The sequence below is a fragment of the Manis javanica genome, chromosome 4 (assembly GCF_040802235.1).
Source record: "Manis javanica isolate MJ-LG chromosome 4, MJ_LKY, whole genome shotgun sequence".
Lineage (NCBI taxonomy): Eukaryota > Metazoa > Chordata > Mammalia > Pholidota > Manidae > Manis > Manis javanica.
The window spans coordinates 118,165,793-118,179,255 of record NC_133159.1 but is presented as its reverse complement, the minus strand read 5'-3'; the positions used below and the strand labels follow the sequence as shown (position 1 = coordinate 118,179,255).

Here is a 13,463-nt window from a genome sequence, read left to right as displayed (position 1 = left end):
AAAAAAATGGCAGGTCAAATAAATGAGTCCAAAATATGTTTTCTCTGGCCCATGTCATTTTTTAAAATGTTTAATCGGTTGCCAGCATTTAAGAAAAGCAAGGGATGTCACATAATAATTCAGATTTCTAACTTCTCTTAAAAGCTCAGATGGTATGGGAGGTTGAGGTCCACAATAACTAACATGGCAATAATTAGGTGGAGTTGAGTGGCAACTGGCCTGTTCCAATGGGGAGTGGGCTCTCCAGTTGATTTCAGTCCCATCGTCCTTTACTGCTCACAACACCCACTACCCTCATTTGTGTGACCTGTCTGACCTCTACAGACATATGAGCTGGATGGTCTCTCTAGACGCTTCTATTTCTCAGATTCTAATTTGCCGTGCACAGGTTCCTTCAGGGAAGCTAGTCTGACCACCCCTTGTGAAGTATCCTCTTGGGGCCCGCTGAACAGATTATAAAATAGAAAGCCCTTGAGCAGAGAGGAGAGGGCAGGGTCTAACAGTCTTAGGAATGAGCACCATGCCTAGATAGGCAGAACATAGAGCTCAGTCTTCTATCTACTCTTCTTCATTATTGCCCAAGATCTGGTAGGCAAGGCTATGGTCCTGTAACTCTGCTCTTCCATCCTAGAACCAGAGTGAACCTGGAAGTAACAGGTAAGAAAGCTTAATTCATTGCAGACCCTGAATTTTCTGGACCAGCCCTGACTCTCCCCTCATGTCCTTCTCATTCCTGAGCTGCAGGCTCTTGCAGCTCTAGATACACGGACTGAAAGGTGTCAGGAAACCCCCCACTACCTCTGACACTGCTCCTGACTCTCCAGTAAATGACCTGGTGCCACGCACAGAGGACACGGCCACAGGATGTGAAGTAAGGAAGAATCCTGGAAGGACAATCAAGTCCTCTCAGTCCTCTATGTCCACTCATTTAACAGATGAGGAATTTGAGGCTCAAAGCCAGGAAATGACTGGTTTAAGGACGTACAGCACAGAGGTCTAGTCTCCCTTAGGGAACGTCAGCTCCCCTCTCCTGTTACCCATATGCTACACCCTGTACCCTCCCGTCTCCTATATCCTTTATGTGAGGGCCGAGTTCGGCCCTAAGAGTGAGGTGCTCACAGTTGCTTGCCCTGGGTGCCATCACAACCCACCTTTGTTCTCGGTTTCCATTTCTGGTTTTTCACAAGCATGTGTTGTTCATCATCTACCATTTTAGGAACTGGAATAGGAAACTTGTTGGCATAATTAGGATCTATGCCCCTGATGTAAGACCCCTGCAGGACAGAAATAACACACAAAATGACCACTCTTGGTTCCTCCTCTCCGAGAGGGGAAAAACCAGTGCTTGGCAAGATCTAAAGATGGAGCAGCTGTGGCTGAGGAAAGCCCAGGCCCAGCCAGCTGGGCCAGTCGTGTGTGCAGAGTGGCTTAAGGAGGAAAATGAACACCAAACATCTAGAGCAAGACCAGCAAGACGCGGTGAGCAGTTCCCAGCTTTCCAGTGAATGGCCCGCCGCACAGTGCCTGCTTCTTCTCACCTTCTGTACCCACCTCTGCCCAGAAAAATCCAAGCTACCCAGAATCCATGATTTGGGGTTAGACTTCAGGTAAGAAGCAGACATAAACATGCCAGAGATGATTACTACTGGAGGAAAATTCTATTTTCACCTAAAAACATACTTTGTGATCTTGTAAAGTTTGTGTACTGTATGAGGCTGATCCACAAACATACTAATGGTGTTCTTACTGCATAAGCTGCAATGTAGCACTCTGGGAAAAAACTCCCTGTTCTGTGAGGTTTCAGGAAGCCTCTGCCTCTCCCGTCCTGAGAGGTTTCCAGGGGTGTGGTCCCTGCTGGAAGCACTGGTGATAGGAGAGTGAAATGGTGACCAGCGGGGAGGCCAGGCAACAAGGGAGTGACTGCTGAAGCCTGAGAGGCAGCAGCTACGGGGCAGGAGGCCAGCTGAGGGCCTGCCAAGCGGACCCGAAGGCTCGCGGTCAGGCCAACCTTAGCACAGAAACGCGACTGGCCTCCAGACTGGCCCTCCCTGAGGGGAAGTACCTGCAGGAGGGCCACCTGGTTCTGAATGAATGTGTGCATCGACAGGTCCGCCTTGACCTGTTGTGCCAACGCAGCCCAGTGCTGGCTCACAGACGCACACTTGTTCAGGGTGTTTGTATCCAGCATACCTGCAAAACAGAAGATGGACCTGGGGAACCTCTGAACTGGGCCATGATGGAGATCCCCCAGGACACCCCAACATACTTAGAATGTACTTAGAGAGGTGGATAGGCAGCTGACGGATGAAGTCCCGGAATTTGCTGACCCCAGAAGGCAGGCCTCGAACAGCACCCAGGTCAGGCAGGATGTTGGCAGGGGCACTCTCGGCCTTGGGCCTGTCTGCTTTTCCAGAAAACAGAGCATGCATTTTGGAAATGCACTGGAGTGAACACTTGCATTGTCCCTCTAGAGTGAAGCCAGAGAAAGGTGCATGTTTGGGTCAGCTTGGTGGTGACTCCAGACCAAAAGCAAGGCCTCCTCAAAGGCTCACCCCAAAATATTGCTCATCAGAATCTACCCACAGGCACTGGATTTGGGTCATTTCCTCTGCCAAAATGGAATTATAACCTCCTGAACCAAATACACAGTCCTTTTTGGCCTTCCCAGCACAAGGAGAGGGCTATAGATTTAAAGGTTGCCCATCTTGTGAGAAATGGCTTTGTGTCTAGAATGTCCTTCAAATCACCCCAACAAGTAAAAAATGTAAACACTCTTTTAAAGGGGGAATGAATGAAATAGATTGGTAAAATGTTGACAATGGTTGACGTTGGGTGATGGTTATGTGGGTAGTTATCATACTGTTCTACTTTTGAAATTTGAAATTCCCCATATAAAAAAAAAGTTTTAGAATCGATGCTTTTTGTTCCCTCTAATTATTTCATATGTATGTCTTGCTTCAAAACCCACTTTAGGGGGTCCAACTAAATTCCCCACTGCTGTGATTTACTCCTCAAGACTGGATTCGATGCTGCAAAATAACCACTGGAGGGTTGATTTCTAGAAGTGTCCACCATGCAGGGGTCAGGGGCTAGATGGGGAATCATGGCCTGGGACAGAAGGAGACTTCAAAGGAAACTCTTGATAACTTCCTTTCTGATCTCTATGTTCAGACATCTCTCGGAAGTACCACGGTGGAGAGGCAAAAACATGAGCTTACTGAGAGATCTGTATCCTTTGAATCCTTGCTTCTCTCCTTATCAGATGTGGGATTAAATGAGGGACTAAATATCACAGAGCCCTACACATGGCAGGTGCCAACTGAACATGAGTTCCCCAAATCTGCAATCCCTGGATGCTGTTGCCCTGCCAACCGGGCAGCTGCACTTGGAACTTCCCAGCCTTCTCTCTCTTGGCTCTCTCACTGCAAGATGACTTCCCAGTATGAAATGCTTCCCTCTGCACATTTTCAAGCAAGTTGCCTTCTCAAGTTTTGGATAAAGGGAAGGATGTGTGCTTGGTTCGGGCTGCCCAGTAGACATGGGAGGTCTTGGACTCGGGGTTGTAGCCTTTCTCAGGGAATAAAAACACATGGCTGGAGTCTTGATCAAGCCCTGAAAACCAGAAGGCCACAGCAAAGTTGCTCTTTAAGCATGCGTGTGCAGGGGAGACAGGTGGAAAGAAATGGTTTTTTTTCCATGCAAAATGGACCAGGCCCTGTTATGTCTGTTTTTCAGTGGGGGCCTCTGAGTCTCTGTGCAGAAATCACAGAAAGCCCCCTGGTAGATGTCACAAGTTCACCTACGATGCAAAATTACCAGAGCTCTATGTACGAGGAGAGAAAGTGAACAAGGTGTGGCCAGGAGCTGGAAGAAAGCCTGCTTTTCTGAAGCTCTTGCTTAATTTCAAGATGAAAAACTACCCTTGAGTCAAATTAGAAATTTTAATATTTTAAGAGAGAAGCTCCTCTAGGAGAGGGCAAAGGTTGCCACAACTTATCAGTGGGTTTGTATAGCTGTAGTAGTAATAGCTGATTCTGACGGGGGTGGTGGGGCCTGGCTTTCAGCCCCCTTACTGGCTCACCTAGGCCGTGGCACTCAGATTCCCCGAGTTCAGGCTTCTGTATAAAATTCAGGAGGCAGACTGGTGGATCTCGAATCTAACTTACAGTACCCTTTGACTTTCTTGCCACTGCTTCACTCCTGACACACTAAAGAAAGTTAGTGCCATATATTGGGACCTATCTGTCCCCCAGGTCACCCACCCAGCTTTAAAAGTATTTTGGGTTCTTTCAGTCCACACGTATGACCACAAATCAGGTCTCATGGACATTAGGAATTCTGCACCTCCAAGAGCTCAAACTGCTCCTGACTCTCCCTCCCAGCCCTCTCCCAACCCCCACTAAACCTGTGCGTCCCATGCTGGGCCTTCCACTCCCAGAACACTTTATAATCTCTAATCTCTTGCCTCCCTTCTGATTTTTGTTTTGTTTTTGTTTTTGTTGTTTCTTTTTGCTTCCCTGGTCCAGCTGGTCAAACATTCCCAAGATCTTCCCTACACCACACCCTAGACCAGGGGCTCTCAAAGTGAGGCTCCCAGACCAGCAGCGTCAGCATAGGCTGGGAACGTGCCAGAAATGCAGACGCTTTGACCCACCTCAGCCCTGCTGAGTCAGGAGCTCAGCAGGGGTACCCTAGCCACCTCACCCCACCCCCACCATGCATTAATAACCCTTCTCTGTGATTCTGATATAAGCTGAAGTTTGAGAACTACTGGCCTAGGCTTATTTGTCCTTTTGCTGTCTCCAGCCTCAGATAAACCGCCCTTCAAGGCTGGATTTTATGAACAACCAAGGAATGTGGTGGAATGAATGAAAAAGCCCTAAATTTCAACCTCTCAACCTGGTTTCTGTGCAGTGCAAACCAAAGGGCAAAACAACTCAGTAATTTCTCTCTTACATCTCGCCCTCCCAAATCCAGTCCAGTCTCTAACCCACTAATGCAGGAACAACACCAGCATTCAGGAATAGAGGTGCCAAACAACCATTTCTGGGCCTGCAGGATGCAGAAATCCATTTTAAATGCCTGAAATCCACACTTGTCATTTTACGATTTTCTAGAAAGAAGTCCTGTTGAACAATTTCTCCTTCGGTAAACACGATTGGGTGTCAGGACAAAGAACTCTATCCTGCCTCTGGAAAATCCCCACCTGCCTAAGCTCGTCCACACCTCCAGCTCCTTCGCAGACTCCTGAGATCTGCCTTCCTGGTCTCTGGGGGCCCTCTGGTTGCTCCCTGTGGCCTGGCTCACCTGAGATGTGCTTCTGCTCTCTCAGAAGCAGGGCTCTGATGACATCGGCAGCAGCGAGCAGTAAATTGGAGTCGCACATCTGCAGCAGCAGGAGTGTGAAATGTGCCTTAGTCCCGTTGGGGCTCTTCCCAAACCAGGGCAAGATCTCCTCCGTCTTCTGTTCCACAGTTTTATCCAATATCTGGTTCAAGGAGGGCTTCAGGCTTTTCCCTTCCTTCTTGCTGAGGTTGATCCGGGACCTGCTATAGATAAAATCCTTTCCCTGTGTGGTCTGAAGGATGTTTTGAAAATAGTGTAACAAGTACAAGCTATCTAACTGCTCCAGAATGCTAACTAGAAACCTCCTCTGGGACATCTCACTGACCCTGTGGAACCACTCTTTGGCAGAGAAGATCTTGCAAGCCAAGATACATGTTTCGCACTTCTGGCACACGGGGACAGAATCGCTTCCCTTCTCACAGCGGAAACAGGGAGCGTTCCTGAGCCTAGACTCCAGGTTTTCCATGATCCTGAGATGACCAGCTCATTTTATCTTCGCGCATTGTTGTCAAGTCCACCAAACGCCAGAGGGACGGGAGAAGCTGATGTATACCCCAGTTGAGCCTTTTCTATTATAAACATTTCCCAGGGACAAACTAATCCGACGGATGGAAGGCGTATGACTCCCAGAAACTGCCGGTAGAAGCCTGGCTTTTTGTACCGACCTCCTAGGAAACACGGCTTTACCGTAAATCTCCTAAACCTGGCACTGCTGATGTGGAGGCAGTTGCTGTATATTCTGAAAGAGCTGGTCATCTCATTTCTAGAACAAGAATAGCGTTAATTCATAAGGACACCTTTTAATGGAAAAAATATATATATCTATATAGTCGAGCCTGGTGTTGAGCTCCAGTTGTAACAACTTTTAAATATTTGTGACTATAAAGTTAAACTTATGTTTATAGTTGTTCAGTTATAAGGTGACAATCCCAAAGATCTTGAATATGTTTATATTCACTTTCTTAACTCGTCATCAAAGTAAAACACAAACATTTGATATAAATTTAAGTTAACTTCTTCAGAATGCTAACCAGAATCCCTGCAGGGAACCACTCCTTAGTGGAAAAAGTTTCACTGGGCCTGAGAATGTTTCTGGGGACACCCAACCACTGTCACACACCCACATGTGTGTCTGGAGGCAGTACAGCTTAGCAGTACGCTTAGTGAAGAGCGTGGGTCTGGGGTCTGACTCCTGGGCTTGGACCCCAGTCCAGCTGCTTGCTGCCTCTGTGTACATGGACACATCATTTAATCCTCTATGCTTCAATATCCTCGTGTGAAGCAGCAACGACAATGGTTCCTACTTCACAGAGTCATTGAGAGACACTACATGCAAAACACTTAGAAAATTGCCTGGTCCATACTTAGCCTTCCATGAATCCTAACTAATGTCTTGCTGTTGCCATCCTCATCGTCATTTTAATCATCGTCTGGGCAGCCAAACGATGTCCACTACCATGTTTACACATGGTATGTACATGTATCTTGTTTGTGTGTGTATAAGAATGATGTCTTGAGCCATTAGCACCAACCCTGTGAGTGCACATGGACCTTGGGGTTCCCATCAGAGGGCTTCTGCTGTCAGGTATGACCCGGAGAGAGGCCAGGGGCTCACTGGGCTTTTCAAACATTTTCATTGGGAGATCCTATTTGCAAATCATGTCTTCTGTAAAAGCTCAAAATGTAACATAGACAAAAGTGATATTATATTAGTACAAATTTGTGTTATAAGTTCAAAAGTTTACTTGTTAGCCAGGTAGTTACTGAGGACAATGGCACTATTCTGATGAAGACAAAACCTTTAAACCTGAAATTAGGGAAGGAAGATACTGTCATATCAGCTTCAAAATCCACAAAATTTCAATTAGCAGTGGCTCCAGGGACCCTAGAAGCCACAGAAGCCAGTTTAAAAAAAACACAATTAAATGCTGACATATTCAAGATGAGGGCCTGCAACTAACAGTCAAAAGTTTCCACCAAAAATATACACTCACACACACACTACACACATATATATGCATACACACACAGACAGAAAGAGCAGATGTAACAAAAATGCTAATAAGTGGTGAATGTGAGTGAAGAGTATACGAGTGTTAATTGTTCTATTCTTTTAGCTTTTCGTAGGTTTGAACTTTTTCAGAATGACTAATATATACGGCTAAGTTGGAAAAATTTCCTCTAATAGACTACTCCCCAGCGGTGGCCACCCAGCTCCCCACCTCAGCCAAAATGCCCTTGCAGATGTTGGGCAGCCCAGAACGGACATTCAAAGGCGCGTGGAGACAATTCTACTTCAGAAAAGACTAGGTTCAAACACTGATTCGGGTTCTTAGGAGCCCTGTGATCTTGAGTAAGCTACGTGGCCCCTCTGAGCCTGTTTCTCCACCTTACTGATGAGGATGGCAGAGATGAAGGTTAAAAGGAAAAGACTGGATGCAAACTCCACAGTTCAAGCAGGTTTATTGCTAAACCTGAGAGGGACCCCTCTGTTCTGGTGAGCAGAACAAAGAAGGCCTCTCTTACAGGCTAACATAACAGGCTTTTAATGGCCAGGTTTTTAGGCGGGCTTCTGAGGGAATGGGTCAGGGAAAAGGTGGGCTTGTGGCTTGCTGACATGTCCTCTGGAGAATGCTTATAGCCTAAGTAAGATGAAACCTAGGTCTCTCTGAGATGGTGGGTGGGCTTATTCAAGAAGGTGGTACTCCTGTCCGGGCTCTATCAAAGGTGGATAATAAAAGCTAGAACCACCTTCCAGGATACAGTCAAATGTGTGAGACCAGTTGTCACTGCTACTGTCATTGGTGCCCTAGATTAAACTTCCAGTGCCCATATCTGGAAACCCAGCATACTCAGAGAGAGACACTGAAAATATCACCGGGCTTGCACAGGGTCAATGTGGGGACAGGAATCAGGCTGGGAAAATCAATTCTAACAGCCTGGCCTCTTCTCTCTGCAGAGGTATCTGGAGTCAAGGCAAGAGGGGATTAGCATCTCATTTATCAGGATGGCCAGACAAAGGGGAGTAGCCCAGGGCAGGGGCACAAATGGGGGTCAGAAGACAAGCTGGAATCCCATTGCTGCTTCTTACTAAGGTGTGGCCTTGAACAAACTGCTCAAACCTCTCTGAGCAGCTGCTTCCTTGTCTGTAGAAAACATGACAATGCCTACCTGCAAGGTTTTGTAGTGTAAGGATTACATTAAAGTAGGTGAGCACAGCTGCTGCCCCTCCACCCATTCACCACCACTGCATGCACACACACATGGACACTCAGGTATGCATGCACACACCCGAACACTCAGATGCACATACACACTCAGGCATGCACATACATGGACACTTGGACGTGCACACTCATGGACACTTGGGTGCACAGCATCTCTCCTGCCTTAGGCCGGAGTCAGGGCTTTGGTAGAGGGCAGGCCCAGAAGGGATAAGCTAATGGTGGGGAGTGGCCAGTGGTAGTTTAGGAGGCAGGCAGGCAAACAGGTCCCAGAGTAAGACCCTAGAGAGGAAAACATTTCTGAGGAAGGCTTGGGGCTAAGAAATACATCTGGAGATTTCTCAAATACCTAGGCTACCAGCAACCTAAAGGCTTCATGCCAGTCTCCGAGCTTCCCTTTCTGTCCTGTATTATTCCATTTTATTCATGATTCTGATTAAACCTTGTCTTGCCAGTGGGTTTCAGCCCGGGGCAAGTTCAGTATGGATTCAGCGAGACCAAGAAATGACAGTGGAACATTTTTGGCATAAAAGGGTTTATTACCCAGCTTGTTCTCCTGGCTATAGGTCAATCACTAGAATTATGTCTGCATCCAACAATCCGAAGGTCTGTATTCTCCTTTGCCTCTGCCTCTGTCCAGAGAACAGGGCAGAGCTCTTTATATAGTGACTCAATAATAGCTTATTGCCTAAGGGTGTGGAAGCAGTAGCCTAGCAGTAGGTCAATTACATCATCAACTAGTTTAGGGTCAGGGGAGGATCCTGGCCACAGGAAACCCAACTTTCCCCACAAACTCTTTTCCCAAATGTGGATAAAGTGAAGGTTCCTATGACCAGGATTCTCACAGGGCCCTGGTTGGGCAATATGTCATTATTGACTCTAGATAAAGAGCTCTGCCCAGTGCTCTGGGTGATGCGGTGGCACAGCTGCAAGACTGCAGGAGAACAGAGACGAGACTGGGGTAGTGGCACTGCCGAGGACAAAGACTGAGATGGCTGCGGGGGCAGAGAGGCCCAGAGGCAGAGATGGGCTTGCTGCATGCAGACTCACTCTGAGTGGATGGGATTTTAGTGATTGACCTGCCATCGTGGAAATAAAGTTGGGTATAAACCCTTTCACCCCAAGAACATTCCACTGTCATTTCCTTTGTCTCATTGAATCCATAGTGAACTTGCCCAGGGCTGAAACCCATTGACAAGACACCAAATCACCCCAAATCTCCACTTCCTTTACCCACTCTCCCGCATGGTTTAGAAAGCCCCAGGAGGTGTGGCTGCTGCTTCACCCCCATTGGCTTTGCTGTCCTGCACCTGAGCGTCTGCTGGCCCCACAGCCCCTGCCCGGGTCGGCCAGTGGGAAGTCAGGAAGGTTCCAGAGCAGGAGAGTGTGGATTGCAGCAGGGCAGCTCCCAGCCTGCCCCTGTCTTGCCTGTGGGTTTCAACCCCAGGCAAGTTGGCTCTGGATTCAGTGTGGCTAAAGAAATGACAGTAGAACATTTCTTTGGTGTGAAAGGGTTTATTACCCGGCTTGTTCTCCCAGCGTCTCTGCCTCCACCCAGAGCACTGGGCCGAGCGCTCTATATAGCGCAATAATAGCTTATTGCCTAAAGGTGTGGAAGCGGTAGCCCAGCAACAGGCCAATTACATCATCAAGCAGCTTAAGTTCAGCAGGATCCTGGCCATAGGAACCCCAACTTCCCCACAATACCCAACTTTATTCCCACGGTGGCAGGTCAATCACTAGAATCCCATCCACCCAGAGCGAGTCTGCACATAGCAAACCGGTCTCTGCCTCTGGGCCTCTCTGCCCCTGCAGCCATCTCAGTCTCTGTCCTCAGTGCTGCCACCACTCCAGTCTCATCTCTGCTCTCCTGCAGCCCTATAGCCATGCCACCGTGTAAAGAGCAGAGCTCTTTATAGAGTCAATAATGACATATTGCCCACACATGTGTAGTGAGCTAGCCCACCTGGGCCAGGTGAGAATCCTGGCCATAGGAATCTTCATGTTATTCACATCCTAGATCATAATTCCACCTATCCCACGGGTGAGTGGATAGGTCAAATGAAGGGATATATTTGTAAAGGCACTTTGTAACATGCAGTACAGGGGGCATTAGGGAAAGTGTTTTATCCATCACCCCCATCATGCAGTATTACACTCATTAGCAAAGTTAAAAGAGAAAAGTCTTTGTTCATGAGAAGTCAGGGAGTTCCCATGTTGCCAATTTGCCCTCTGACTTTAAAAGAAACAGGTGGAAAACAAGTGTACTGGCTAGAAATGTTTTCTCATCCAGAAGGGAGAGAACCAAAAGAACACAGAAGTTCTACACTGAGCGGAAGTAGCTGATTCTCCAGGACTCTGTAGTGGCCGAAAAACATCTTCCTACTTATACTAAAACTTGCAGGCACTTGTAATCAGAGAGCAGAACAGGTTACAGAGAGCTAACAGATGTAACCCAACTGTTCTCAAACCTAAGCACGTGTGCAACGCCCCTTGGAGGCCTTGTTAAACAGATTGCTGGGCCCACCCAGGGTACCTGATTCAGTAAGTCTAGGCTGGGAGCAGGAGAATTTGCATTTCTAGTAAGTTCCCAGGTGATGCTAAGGCTGCTGGTCAGGAAATTACTACTTGAGAACCACTGAAATAAGCTCTGCTCATGTCTCAAAATCTGTGAACATAACTTCATGTTGGAAATAAACACAAATATGTGTGCATTTTATTGTATGTGCCTGTGGGGGAGTTGGGGTTCCTATGGCCAGGATCCCCACTGAACTTAAACCACCTGATGATGTAACTGGCCTGTTGCTAGGCTACCACTTCCACACCTTTAGGCAATAAGATATTATTGCACTACATAGAGAGATTGGCCCAGTGCTCTGGGTGGAGGCAGAGACGCTAGTGCTCAACCTACCACCGGGAGAACAAACTGGGTAATAAACCCTTTCACCCCAAAGAATGTTTTGCTATCAATTTCTTTGGTCACATTGAATCCATAGCGAACTTGCCCAGGGCTGAAACCCATTGGCAAGACAGTACCTCAACATTAAAAAAATTTTTTTAAATAAGCACAACTATTTCTTTCAGAATGTATGTGTGTCCTTGACCAAGTTACTTAACCTCTCTGAGCACCAATTTTTTCATATTCATTCCCTAACACAGGGAATTTATCTCATTGGCCTGCAAAGATTAAATGAGATAAGAAATGGTATGGATAAAGTGAAGGTTCCTATGGCCAGGATCCTTACCTGACCCTAAACTACTTGATGATGTAACTGCCCTGCTGCTGGGCTACTGCTTCCACATCTGTAGGCAATAAGCTATTATTGACTGAGTCACTATAGAGATGAAGGAGGATTACAGACCTGCATACTGATGGATGCAGACGTAATTCTAGTGCTCGACCTATCGCCGGGAGAACAAGCTGGGTAATAAACCCTTTTACCCTAAGAATGTTCCAATATCATTCCTCAGTCTCACTGAATCCATAGTGAACTTGCCCAAGGATGAAACCCATTGGTAAGACAAATGGTATTAAAAAATAGCACTCAAAATGCTAGAGCCTTTTTTACTTCTCATTAATCTTTAAAAAAGTCTAAGCTTTTTAGAGGACCTGCAGCACTCAGCAGATACATGTGATAGTCCAAGGCAGACTTGGAGAGAGGCTGCAGGTAACTGATACAGTTAACCAGCTGAATCTGCTATTATATGTTGTCTTGCCTGAGGGTTTCAGCCCTGGCAAGTTCACTCACTATGGATTCAGTAAGACCAAGGAATGACAATGGAACTTTCTTACGGTAAAAGGGTTTATACCTGGCTGTTTTGCCAATGGGGGTTTCAGCCCCAGGCAAGTTCACTATGGATTCAGTGTGACCAAAGAAAATGACAGTAAAGCGTTCTTGGGGTGAAAGGGTTTATACCCAACTTTATTTCCACAGTGCCAGGTCAATCACTAAATCCTGTTCACTCAGAGCAAGTCTGCATGCAGCAAGCTGGTAACTGCCTCTGGGTCCCTCTGCCCGCACAGCTGTCCTCTGGGCCTCTTTGCTGCACAGTCAGTCGTCCTGCACAGCCATCCTCTGGGCCTCTCTGCCACACAGTCATTCCACACAGGTGTCCTCTAGGCCTCTGTCCTCAGCTCTGCCACCACTCTAGCCTCTGCTCTGCTCTCCTGCAGCCTTGCAGCCCTGACACCATTTCACCCAGAGCACTGGGCAGAGCTCTTTATATAGAGTCAAAGCAACATATTGCCCACCTGTGTGTTAGTGAGCTAGCCAATCAGGGCCAGGTGAGAATCCTGGCCATAGGAACTTTCATTTTATCCACACTGGCTTTATTCTCATGGTAGTAGGTAGAGCACTAAAATAACGTCTGCACGCAGCAGTCTGCAGATCTGTAATCCACCTCCGTCTCCGCCTTCACCAGGAGCAGTAGGCAGAGCTCTTTATATAGTGACTCAGTCAGTAATAGCTTATTGCCTATGGGTGTGGAAGCAGTGGCTTAGCAGCAGGCCGGTTACATCATCAAGTAGCTTATGGTCAGGTGAGGATCCTGACCTAGGAACTTCCATTTTCCCCACACATGTTATTTGTGCTTACAGACTCACCAGATAAGTGAGGGCTCCTGTGTGCCAGCTGTCTGGTTTGCTTTCAGACAGGCCCTAAAAACCATGCTACAATAGCTTAGCAGCTTTTGGGGGGCTCTAGCTATGCATTTATCACTGATGAATAACACATGATACATTGGTAAAGGAGGCAAAGTGATCACCAGTGTTCCGTGAATAAGAAAAGGGCCAGGTTTTAGGGCTGGATGCACTCCGAGATGCAGGTGGGGAGTCCAGTGTCCCCATTTTACATATGAAGAAACTGAGGCCCAAAATGATTCCACTGGCAGAAT

At 47.2% G+C, this 13,463-nt stretch overlaps 1 protein-coding gene across 1 annotated transcript in view; it reads right to left on the bottom strand.

Annotated features, from left to right (window-relative positions):
* Positions 1 to 6,041, bottom strand: part of FBXW10B (F-box and WD repeat domain containing 10B) — a 36,349-nt gene extending 30,308 nt beyond the window's left edge. The window contains 4 exon segments of the mRNA XM_017659408.3: positions 1,152 to 1,274; positions 2,063 to 2,190; positions 2,267 to 2,467; positions 5,308 to 6,041. Of these exon segments, the coding sequence (XP_017514897.3) occupies positions 1,152 to 1,274; positions 2,063 to 2,190; positions 2,267 to 2,467; positions 5,308 to 5,812 (957 nt within the window). The 5' untranslated portion in view covers positions 5,813 to 6,041.
* Between the last annotated feature and the right edge of the window lie 7,422 nt (positions 6,042 to 13,463).